This window comes from Phragmites australis, chromosome 21 (genome assembly GCF_958298935.1).
Source record: "Phragmites australis chromosome 21, lpPhrAust1.1, whole genome shotgun sequence".
NCBI classification, from domain to species: domain Eukaryota; kingdom Viridiplantae; phylum Streptophyta; class Magnoliopsida; order Poales; family Poaceae; genus Phragmites; species Phragmites australis.
This window is the reverse complement of record NC_084941.1, coordinates 16628007-16639791: the sequence shown is the minus strand read 5'-3', so window position 1 is coordinate 16639791 and position 11785 is coordinate 16628007. Positions and strand designations below refer to the sequence as shown.

Genomic DNA, 11785 nt, shown 5'->3' with positions numbered 1-11785 from the left:
CATTCACTCGTAATGGCATATCAAGTTTGTGCCCACCGTTGGTCGTTGGTCAAGATCCAGTGTCTGGCCGGCGAGTAGTAGCCAACACGTGGAAGTCCTGCTGGAAAGCCCAAAAGGCCAGTAGGTGCAAGTCCACGTGCCAGCCAAATCCATGGCTTTTGCCTTTGTAATCCCTGGAAGAAGCGGAAGCTTGATCAGCACAGCACTTGGCAGCCGTAGATCCCAAGCGACAGCTCGGTTTAGTTGACGTCTAAGGGCATGTACAATAAAAAACTCTTATCTAGCTGTTTAAAGAGTGAGAAAAATGCGACATTATCAAGTAAATATGTAAGAGTCTCAATCTATAATGGAGATTACTATTTTATAGATGTTTAAAGAGACCATTAAATTTAAGAGCTCGTTTAAGTATCGTTCGTCCACAATGCACCTGAGCTACTTCAACCATTTTTGTCTCAGGTAATAAACCAAGCGTCGGACTCCATCAGGTTTTAGGTAAACTGTTCAACGCATCGACCGCCAGAGGAAGTAACGACTCCGCCCGCAAGCGTCCTTAAGCGATTGGGCTAGCCTCCACCGTAGCAAGCTCAGATGGAAACAGCCCGTAAGCGTCAGGCCATGTAGGAGCGTTGTACAAGCCCTAATTCCAACAATATTTTTTACGACTACTTCTTCATAGCCTCCCAACAATATTTTTGTCAAGCACGAGGGAGAAAAAGAAGTAAAGAGAGAGGGAGAACCATAGGAAAAGAAGGAAGAAAAAAAAAAGATATGGATGAGCCTCTTTACTTGTAACCGCGCAGGGCTGGACTGCAAATCTTTCTGGGAGAGACCAGAGACGATCGAAAGGTACCTGCACTTGCTCTTTTTGCAGCTCTTGTTGGCGTTCAGAAACAAAGCTTATCTGATCGAATTGTGCGAACCTAACCACCGCAAGTTGGTGATAAGACAAGCATCGGGTCACCATCAGCTCTCAGCCGCGTGCGGTGACAATCGTGGGGGTTCTTTGCATAAATAAGGTTGATCTTTTCTTTTTCCCAGTATATATTTCGTCATAATTTTCTTTACGCAGGGGTCTATGCATATTGACATGAAGTATGTGTATATGATTCTCGTTATTTTGCAGTATATAAATACACAAACTTAACCTAACTTAGGTGTGCTACACTAAAGTGTTGAAACTCCTTGAGCAGTGTACATATTTGTAAATTTTCATTGAAAATACCTATGCGTCGTTACAATTTTTAATGATGTTTGATACTTTTTTTCTTCAGCAGTAAAAAGTGTCAAAAGGTATGAATTACTGACTTTATCAGTGCTCTATAATAACAACATGATTATAATCTTATTCATTCGAAGATGCTAACTTTTTCATATCCTCAGTTATGAAATTATGGTATCTCCAATGTTGATCTAATCCAGTTCAATAAAGAGTTTTGGAGGCATGGGATCGACTTTCAAGGTCGAAGCAATGGGCTCCCAACAAAATTGCGCCAAAACACATGTTAGTCTTGGATCCAAGGAAAATCGAGGATGTCATTGCTGTTGCGACAAGCCACTTAAACTGTTGTTGCTTGGACTTGCCATCCCTATTGCTCGACATGAATTCCACCTGACCTTGATGCCGTCATGGATCGACCTCACCATGTATGCTCGTGCTAACCTTCTAACATTGTTGCAACATCGGTGTGTCACGAGCTGGCGATGAGGCGAGACGAAAGTGATGCACATCAAAGTTTTGTGGGACCCCAACGATGCTCACCATGTAGCATGTTGACGTGGAGGAGCTTGGTGTAGGCAGCTTGACTGAGAGAGTGAAGGAGTGGTGGCCGGTGTTGGGGAAGACGACGCAAGGAGCGGGGTTCCTGTGAGGGAGCGGCGACTTGGAGGAGGGGAATCAATCACACGGTCTCCCCTTCACTTCCGTTGGCCTCAGGGTAGGGGTGTTGTTGCTCCGAGATCTAGAGCGGGGCGGACAATGGGTAGTAGGGTGGGCTGCGAGTGAGCTCGGGGTGGGCAGCAAGCTCAGGCGTCGATCGGGGCCGAAGGAAGAGGGGAAGGGAGATGGCAAGAGGACATCAACAGCTGGCCGATGGCATGCGAGAGAACGCCCACTACATATGGCGTGTGAGGTCCCAAGTATGGAGGATGAGGCAAAATAGATGGTGCGATGGTGTATCCGTTAGAGAGAGTTTTTCAGCATATTTGGCTGTTTTGGTAGATAGAGAGAGCAATGACTAGGTTTTTGAAGTTGCTCTAAGCTATCTCTCTAAGACGTCACTCCATAGGCATAGGAGGTGCTCCAGACTGTGAATTGGTGGTCGCTAGAAGCAAATTGCCCCACGATGCTCGGGAGAGGAGTGTATTGAGCGGATAGAAGAAACAGCCAAGTGGCGAATGACAATAGATTCTAGGAGTTTAATTGTTTTCTTATCTTGTGACATGGGCCCTGGTTTGAATATGGGAATCTTGGTCGTTTTCAGCGTGAAATAATCTGTACCTTATCGAACGTTTTGGCTCAGGAATCCTTTTAAAATGATTTCAAACACTAAAAATGTCCTGGCCGTCAATCATGTGATCGGCGACCAGAATTGTACTGTACTACCTGGCTCCCCAGTGGTCAAACAGGTCCGGCACACGAAGGAGCTTCCAAGCAGCCTCGAGCTCGAATCGAGGCGAGGTTTTTTTCCAGGCCTAGGCGCTTGTGCTCTACTGTCCTGACTCCCGAGCGCCTCCGGCCTCCGAATCACGAAGCAGGGGCAAAACAGTCATTCGCCCTCCTAATCCCTGCTCTAATCACTGGCCTGCACCAGGCCCTCCCTCCCCAACCCGTTCCCGGCGGCTTACGACAGCGGAGCGAAAACATCCTCCATCTCACTTTCCCCAACTCCCCGCAGAAACCCCCGAAGCCGCCCCCTCCCTGCGCGCCCGGATCCCCAGGCGAGGTGAGGAAGGGTTGGCTCCCTCCGCGACCCGGTCGACCGAGCCGTGGATGGTGCGCAGCTGCCGCCGGTGACACCCGATCATGGACGCGCGGCGCCTCGCGGTCGTGCCGCAGCTAGGTGAGCACCCACGCTTCCCGGTGATCCCGGGGTGCCGTCTCGTTTGGTTCGATCCGATCTGGGTAGGGGTGCTCGCCTCGGTCAACGCCCCGGTCGTGGTCAGCGCTCAGCCGGGCGCGGGTTCTACGGGCGCCGGTAGGCGTCGATGTTGCGGAGGTGGAAGCATCTCTCCGCGTGGCAGCGGGATTCGGGCTTCTCGGGAGTTGTTTGGTGGTTTATGCCGGGATGGGCACGGAGTTCTCGGTAGGTGGACCGTACTGTTTCGGTGCAGAGCAGTGGTTCTTTGCGAGGTTTCTTCCAGAGTTTCTGTGCTTCTTTGGAGGGAATTGCTAGAAGCAGTGGAGGGTTCCGTAGGGATTTGGAAGATCGGTGCGTAGAGCTTGGTGTTTTGGAAAATTGGGGATTCGTCATGGGTTCGATGCGCTGTGCCGGGAGTTTGGAAGTAGGTTGGGTCTTATCTTTGGAGTTTATAGTGGAATTTTCTGGTTTTGAGAGTTCCGTACCTCCATCAGACAAGGCGGTAGCAGACAAGGAATAACTGCTTGCATCAAGGGGTTTGGGTTGGGCAGTGCTGACGATCTGACCGGTGTAGGTTAGCGTTCAGCCGTTGTTTGTGTTACCCTATTTGGGATATGCGACCTTTTCGTTCTCCATTTGGGGTAAGAGTGCCTTTTGGGTTCTGAAAGGGTTTGTTTCGTTTTGTGTTAATACTTGTCTATGCTTTTTGGAGGAATATAATGGAAGTCAGGTTGAGTGGTTGGGTGGGTTGGCTGAAATGTTTGGTTTTTGATGGAACTAGGGTTGTTGTCACAGTAACCTTTTCTTTTACTAGAGGAAATATCCCTTTATTGATATAAAGGCTTTATATCAAATTTTCTGTTCCTATTTTATGTTTGCTTTGTTGAGCATTGATTTTTAAGTGTTTGGAGTCGCTAAGATGGCTGCTTTATCCAAATCATGTTGGCTTTTTTCCTGCTAAGATGTCAAAATTTCTTTAACTTCAATAATTGGATTTGGAATGAACCATTAAGTTGTTCTTGCTTGATAATTTTGATCTTGTATTGTTGATTTAGGAAGCTGGATTTGTCAATTAGGAGATGTACGTGAATATCTGGTTCATGTTCTTTCCTTTTTAGCCCCAAAAATCAGGCCACAAGTTACCACTTTTCAAGAGAGTAATGCGGTTTGGTTTCTAGTGGTATTTTGTGAGGAAGAGCTCCTTGCTTTTTGAAGTTATTCATAAGACTCATGAAGTTCATAGCCATTGGTGAATGGGTTTAACTTTAATATTTCTGTAGATTTCACAAAACCACATGTTTTGTGTTCATAGTTGCTGAACACATCGTGTTTTTTTTGGCTAGTGGCACATAACCCTAGGTTTCATGGTCACAAGGTTTTACAAAACTCTGTTTTCCTTCACTAGTGGTACTTCAAACCATGTTTCGTGGCTCAAAGGTTTCACAAAAAATCACCTATTGGATGAAGCAGATTGATGAGCCGAGTGGATTGAAGGGCCAGCAAACCAGGGTTTGGTTAGGATGGGTTTTTCTAGACCTTATGACTATAAATCTTTTTTTTTTTAATTGCAAGTAGCCAAGAATCATGTGGTTTTTTGCAATTATGAACATAAACATGTGGTTTTATGAAATTTGCTATTAATGTTTTGCCAAGTTTGTTGTCTTTCTGAGCTTGATTATGAGCTTACAATGGAGAATGGGAGATTCATGGATTCACTTGGTCTGTCATATAAGGATATACTCATCTGAAACAATTGTGTCTCACATTTTTGTGAAGATTTTGAAATATCTGTGATGGCAATTTGTTCATATTCAAGACTGTTGTCACAATTATATTCAATTGCTTAACTTGATTTTGTTTTCTGTGAACAGATATCGAGCAGATACTGAAGGAGGCTCAACATCGTTGGTTGCGCCCTGCTGAAATATGTGAAATACTTAAAAATTACAGAAACTTCCATATTGCTCCAGAACCACCAAACAGACCTCCAAGTATGACATCTGTATCCTACATCAAACAATGATGCTGCTTGTTGGTGCTTTCACGTAAAGTAATTTTCCATAGTGAATCACCAAGAATTCTGAAAGCCTGGTTGTGATAGGTCATTTGAAATTGCTCTTGCTGCATTAATTCTGATTGCATGCAAGGTTTTCCTTTAACAATTCAAGATTTTGAACATTCTGAACTTCAATCAGCTACCTGATTTTTTGTTATTACTCTTTTTACGATGTCTGTATTTATGCAGAATTGTTATGTGCTATAAAGGTAGGAAGCATATCATATGTTAAACTAGGCTTTCAATGATTGCTGGGATAAAACACACGTCAGCTTGCATGTGTTTAACACTACACAATTCTTGTGCCAGGAGATGTTACGATCCTTTGTTTGGCCTTGTTTTCAAAGTCCTTCTAACTTCTCTTCTTGTGCTGTCTTTTCTTCCAGAAATCAATCTGAATCTTGGGTGTTACAATTTCCTTCAATAATGTTCCAATCAAATGTGTATAAAGTTGATGAAGAGCTGCAATGGTATCAATATAATGTGCAATTCAATCTTGGTCACTAACATTATTCATGTCTTGTTTAGGTGGCTCACTTTTTTTATTTGATCGGAAAGTATTGAGATACTTCAGGAAGGATGGCCATAATTGGAGGAAGAAAAACGATCAAAAGACTGTGAAAGAAGCCCATGAAAGGCTGAAAGTAAGTCATTTCGGTCATACAGTGCCTTCTTTTCAATGATCCCTTCACACTTTTTTTGTTTGTTTCCTTTTTCATGTCATCTATTATTTGTCGACGAGAAATTGAGAATAAAACTGAGTATTGTTTATAATTTCAGTCTGGAAGTATTGATGTGCTTCACTGTTACTATGCTCATGGAGAAGAGAATATAAACTTCCAAAGGAGGACTTACTGGATGTTGGAAGAGTAAGTGGATTACTATGATAGAACATAAATGCACAAACTTGTGGCATAAGCACATGGAATTTATGTGCACTACTGTAGGTGTTTATATTGACTAAACTGGATATTATCTTAAACAACTTTTTTCTTTGACTTCACAGGGATTTTATGCACATCGTACTTGTACATTATCTTGAGACCAAGGTAATACTGATGTGATGCACTATTTTCTTACTTAGTGATTGGCTCCATTTCTGCCAAGCTGCCAAGTGTTTTATTCATTACCCAGTATGTAGAGTGAAATGTTTTGTTGTCAGATTCTTGATACAGATTCTTTGCACTGTTTTTCTGAGAATTACAGAGTCATCGGTTTTTGAATGATTCTTTGCTAGTACTATATTATACAAAGGTTAGCTGTTTGAAAATATAAACCTATATCATATTTAAAAAATCTTTTTAATGACATATTTGAAAAATCAGTTTTTATGACATTTGAAAAATCTTATGGTCTCATGAATTTGTTAGTGGCGATGAGTAGAATATTTGCATACTACAGGAACTCAACTCTAAATGTTTGCTATGTCGCTTCTTTCCGAACATGCTCTTTACACGCAACTTATGAGACTGATGTCTTCCTTCCATTGTAAATACATGGGTGATAGATTTTTTAGTTTTTGCCTTTTTGAAATCTGAGTATGACTATGACTATTAGTCTACTAGCTGGTTCCCCATTTTTGTATTCCAGAAAACTAATGTTTGAGGTTTTGAGCCACACCAATCGGATTTACATGACCAATGGTAATTTAGAGAGTAGTTAGTGCTGGTTTTCGAAATTGGATAAACCTGTTGCAGATGGTGGCATATAAAATGCTCAACTCTTGACTAGGTGGTCACACCAGATTCTATTATTAGATTATGGCAGAGATGATACTAGAATAAGCATGGGTGAAATAATGTGTTTCTAACAATTCTAGGAGAGCCAGTCGATTCCAGGAGGGCCAGTGTTATAAGCTAGTTGGAGCTTGATAATGAAATGCGAGACCTATTATAACTTGATACAGATTTTAGAAACCCAGAGTACTATTTCTGCACTGGTTTGTTTGTCCAAGTTGATTTTCATTCATATTCTTTATTTTGGTTTGAAGTCATGTTTCTTGTTTCTAATCTTGAAGAAAATTGGTCATGCATGTTCTGTTGGGAAGAGTATCATTTCCTCACATGTTTTGCTCTTGTAAGAAGTTTCTTAAGATCCCATTTGATCTCATGGTGTGAATATGGCCTTCAGGGTGGGAAGTCGTCTCGTGCTAGGGTAAATAATAACATGATTCAAGAAGCTGTTGTGGATAGTCCTTCAAGTCAGTTACCTTCACAAACTATAGAGGGTGAAAGCTCACTTAGTGGACAGGCCTCAGAATACGAGGAGGCAGAATCAGGTAGAGATTTTGACCATCTTCTTTGGTCTTATGTAATGGCAAATAACATGCTATGCAACTAAAATAGTTTTACTGATACATACTCCAATTATGCACAGAATATCTAAAGCAAAATTCGGTGCAGCAGATACTTATTCAGGAGGAGCCGGATACCACTCTTTCACTTGGATGCAGCAGCATGAAAATGGAATTGGACCCGTGATAGATTCTTCTGTTTTGAGCTCTTTCACTCCTTCATCCATAGGTAATCACCACCCAAACTAATTTTCTGTGCTTTGAACCCAAGTGCAGTCGATCTGAATCCCTTTCATTGCCACAAAATTATAGGCGATTGTCAGGGACTTCAATCTATGGCACATAATACAAGCATCTATTCCAGTAGTCAAGATAATTCTCCTGTGGTTTTCAATGATTCAAGTCCCGTGCTTGCAACAAATGGGTGTGCAAGTCAAACTGATTTTCCATCGTGGAATGAGGTGTTAAAAATGGATAATGGGCCTGTTCAAATGCCTTCTCACCAATTTCCTGTTCCTCCCGAGCAAGGTACTTCTACAGAAGGCTTGGGAGTTGACTATTTGACATTTGATGAAGTATATTCAGATGGGCTCAGTCTCAATGATGTTTGTTCAGCAGGTGCTGATGGAGAGTCATTTTGGCAGGTATGTTGGTCTGTTTTTTTCTACGGTGTTTTGTGTAGTCAACTGCTGTTCCCTAGTTTTTGTGTAGAGGACATCTAACAAAGTACAAATTACTTGTTATCATTGATATGTTTATTGTTTAACTCCTTAACCAATATGGAAAAGAAAGCTTTGATGCTTATCATCATCAACAGTTCTGAGAATTTAATGTATCTGTATGTACAAATGTTTTTTGCATTTTCCATCTTTCGTCCTCTTTATGGTTAAAGATGGGCTTTTATTCGGTGTACACTTACTGGCTACGAACTAATGCACAGTTGCCTCAAATTAATTATATGAAAAGGGTGAAGTTGTACGTTTTCTATTTTATATTAAACAATGATAAATTCCAATTTGTACAATTTGATCTGATTCTGAAATGGTCTTTAGAATTTCTACAATTAGTTTGTCATTACATTGCTTACTTAAGAGTTACTTTGTATAGGTAGATACTTAACCGTGCCTCTTGGTTCTACTGTCTGGTATAATATGTTGAGACATCTAACTGAAATTGTTGTATTTCAGTTCTCTAGTGCTACTGGTGATTTGTCAGCAATGGAGAATAGCTTCCCGCAGAATGATGGTTCTCTGGAGGCCGCCATTGGTTATCCATTTTTGAATAGTCAGTCATCCAATCTATCTGATATCCTAAAAGACGGCTTTAAGAAAACAGACAGTTTTACAAGATGGATGAGCAAAGAGCTTCCTGAAGTGGAGGATTCTCAAATTCAATCTAGTTCTGGGGTGTACTGGAACACTGAAGAGGCGGACAGTATCATTGAAGCATCAAGCCACGAGCCACTGGATCAGTTTACTGTGTCCCCAATGCTCTCGCAGGACCAGCTATTTAGTATAGTTGATTTTGCTCCTAGCTGGACATATGTGGGCTCAAAGACTAAGGTAAAGTACAGTGAGTGTGAAATTTTTATTGATGTTATTTCCAAAGCCTGAAAGTCATGTATTTGGTAAGACGTCCTGACCGTTCTCATGAAAGTAGTTCTTCTCAGCTTCTCACAATGTCTCTTGAATGACATGCAGATCATAGTTGCCGGTAGAATCCTAAATAATAGTCAAGTCACCGAGAGATGCAAGTGGTCATGTATGTTTGGAGAAGTTGAAGTTCCAGCAGAGGTGTTAGCAAATGGGGCTCTCCTCTGTTATTCACCCCCACATAAACCTGGTAGAGTCCCTTTCTATATCACCTGCTCCAACAGGTTGGCCTGCAGTGAAGTGCGAGAGTTTGAATTCCGACCAAGTGATTCCCAGTACATGGATGCTCCTAGTCCACATGGTGCAACAAACAAAGTTTATTTCCTGATACGCCTTGATAAACTGTTGTCCTTGGGATCAGATGAGTACCAGACAACTATATCTAACCCCAGTCCGGAGATGATTGACTTGAGCAAGAAGATAGGTTCACTGATGACGAACAATGATGAGTGGTCCAAGTTACTAAAGTTGGCTGATGATAATGAGCTTGCTACTGATGATCAGAAGGATCAGTTCACTGAGAACTTAATTAAGGAAAAATTGCATGTCTGGCTTCTCAATAAAGTAGGTGTGGGTGGTAAGGGACCCAGTGTTTTGGATGATGAAGGACAGGGCGTGCTTCACTTAGCAGCTGCACTTGGATATGATTGGGCTATAAGGCCAACAGTTACTGCTGGCGTGAATATAAATTTCAGAGATGTTCATGGGTGGACTGCACTCCATTGGGCTGCCTTTTGTGGCAGGTAAGTTTTTAAAGCTGACGTGAGGTAATACTTTCATCTTTCATTTTTGCATATTGATCTTTTTGGAATATTGTTTCACTTGTGGTGCAGAGAGCGGACTGTAGTTGCGCTGATTGCACTGGGAGCAGCTCCTGGAGCTTTGACAGATCCAACACCTGATTTCCCCTCGGCAAGTACACCAGCAGATCTTGCATCTGCTAATGGACATAAAGGAATCTCTGGTTTCCTTGCAGAGTCTTCTCTGACGAGTCATCTGCAAGCCCTCAATCTTAAGGAAGCCAATATGTCTGAAATATCCGGTCTACCTGGTATTGGAGATGTTACCGAGAGAAGTGCACTGCAGCCTGCAAATGGAGATTCATTAGGTGCTGTTCGAAATGCTGCTCAAGCTGCTGCTCGTATATATCAAGTTTTCAGGGTGCAATCATTCCAGAGAAAGCAAGCAGCTCAATATGAGGATGATAAAGGTGGAATATCGGATGAGCGTGCCCTTTCACTCCTTTCTGTCAAGCCATCCAAGCCAGGGCAGGATCCCCTGCATGCTGCTGCGACTCGTATACAAAATAAGTTCAGGGGGTGGAGGGGGAGAAAAGAATTTCTTCTTATTAGACAACGAATTGTCAAGATCCAGGTATGTTAACAGTATAAATAAGATTTCAGTAAATATTTCAGTTTCACTTGATCTGGAAAATTGCACTTGTCATTTATTTGTTAGAAACACTTCGAAATTTGCTCTGTCTGCCACTTGGAATACTGATGAATTGTGTAATTCAAAGGTGCCTGCTAGCTCAACTTCTGTTTTAAGATGTTAGTGTGAATGGCAGTATGGCACCAGTGGGGTAGTGCTTACTGCAATCTGCTTTACGTTTACACAGTTTGTCTAGTTTGTAATGTAGTGTACATTTCATTCCATTTGAGAAAAGTGTCCAGTTTGTGTCATTGCCTACTAGTGTGTAGATCCATCAGACAGCTGATTTTTTTTTTCTTTTTGTCTGTCTAGGCTCATGTGCGAGGCCACCAAGTGAGGAAGCATTATCGGAAAATAGTTTGGTCTGTTGGGATAGTGGAGAAAGTTATACTGCGTTGGAGGCGAAGAGGGGCTGGGTTACGTGGGTTTCGGTCTACAGAAGGTGCAACAGAGGGCAGCAATGGTGGACCAAGCAGCAGTTTGATCCCAGATAAAACTGCTGGGGATGATTATGATTTCTTGCAAGAAGGACGAAAGCAGACTGAAGAAAGGCTGCAGAGAGCTCTTGCCAGAGTGAAGTCCATGGTTCAGTACCCAGAAGCAAGAGACCAATACCAAAGGATTCTGACAGTTGTGTCAAAAATGCAGGAGCCTCAGGTAGTGCACTGCTTTCTAAGAAATTTCATCTAAATTTGAACGGTGATATTGTTATTCCCACATTTTTTTCCCAAATGGTAAGGCAGATACCGTTCATAAAACAGTTATACCATTTTTCATTGCTGATATGGCAGGCTATGCAAGAAAAGATGCTCGAGGAGTCGACAGATATGGACGAAGGCTATTTCATGAGTGAATTCAAGGAGCTGTGGGACGACGATACACCTGTCCCAGGTTATTTCTAGTGTTGTCAACTAATTGCTGGATTCCTCTGTAGATGATCCATTTTGTCTTCGTCTTCAGTGCTTCTGAATTGATGGTACACATGGTGATGACCCAAAGTAGCATTGCTGAAGCATGATCCGATATGCTTGGATTTGGGATTTAGTTATGGTATTTCTTGTTTATTATGACACAGCGTTATGTACAGTAGAATCTTATGTACCTCTGAAGGAGCCATGTATTTACAGTGTGTAACTGGTGTAAGAGTTCAACATAGGGATATTATCGAATGAATTGACGGTTGCGTGCGTGCAGAGGTTAGGAGTTTGAGAGGGTTTAGCTATTATGACTTGAAAGTTCCAGATTGCGATTTGTCTAGTTTCTTTGGTATGCTTGA

The 11785-nt window shown here is 42.1% G+C and overlaps 1 protein-coding gene across 3 annotated transcripts; it reads left to right on the top strand.

The window, feature by feature from the left end:
* The first annotated feature begins 2715 nt into the window (after positions 1–2715).
* On the top strand, positions 2716–11785 carry LOC133903619 (calmodulin-binding transcription activator 1-like). 3 transcript variants are annotated; one of them, XM_062345043.1, is made up of 14 exons: positions 2716–3059; positions 4949–5068; positions 5662–5777; positions 5914–6002; positions 6140–6182; positions 7264–7411; positions 7536–7655; positions 7739–8070; positions 8614–8988; positions 9127–9821; positions 9912–10452; positions 10822–11166; positions 11301–11400; positions 11470–11785. In XM_062345043.1, the coding sequence occupies exons 1-14, from the start codon at positions 3023–3025 to the stop codon at positions 11481–11483; spliced, it is 3075 nt and encodes a 1024-aa protein (XP_062201027.1). In that variant the 5' UTR covers positions 2716–3022; the 3' UTR covers positions 11484–11785. The 3 variants fall into 3 exon arrangements, with proteins under 3 accessions (XP_062201027.1, XP_062201029.1, XP_062201030.1); XM_062345045.1 differs by having other exon boundaries at positions 2717–3059; positions 7539–7655; XM_062345046.1 differs by lacking the exons at positions 2716–3059; positions 4949–5068; positions 5662–5777; positions 5914–6002; positions 6140–6182 and having other exon boundaries at positions 7268–7411; positions 7510–7655.

What these genes read in the sequence shown, in the direction of transcription:
- LOC133903619 (XM_062345043.1), top strand. Translation starts at nt 3,023, where the DNA reads ATGGACGCGCGGCGCCTCGCGGTCGTGCCGCAGCTAG. An exon ending in ACCACCAAACAGACCTCCAA is followed by an intron (nt 5,069 to 5,661) that starts GTATGACATCTG and finishes TGTCTTGTTTAG; the next exon opens with GTGGCTCACTTTTTTTATTT. An exon ending in TTTCACTCCTTCATCCATAG is followed by an intron (nt 7,656 to 7,738) that starts GTAATCACCACC and finishes ACAAAATTATAG; the next exon opens with GCGATTGTCAGGGACTTCAA.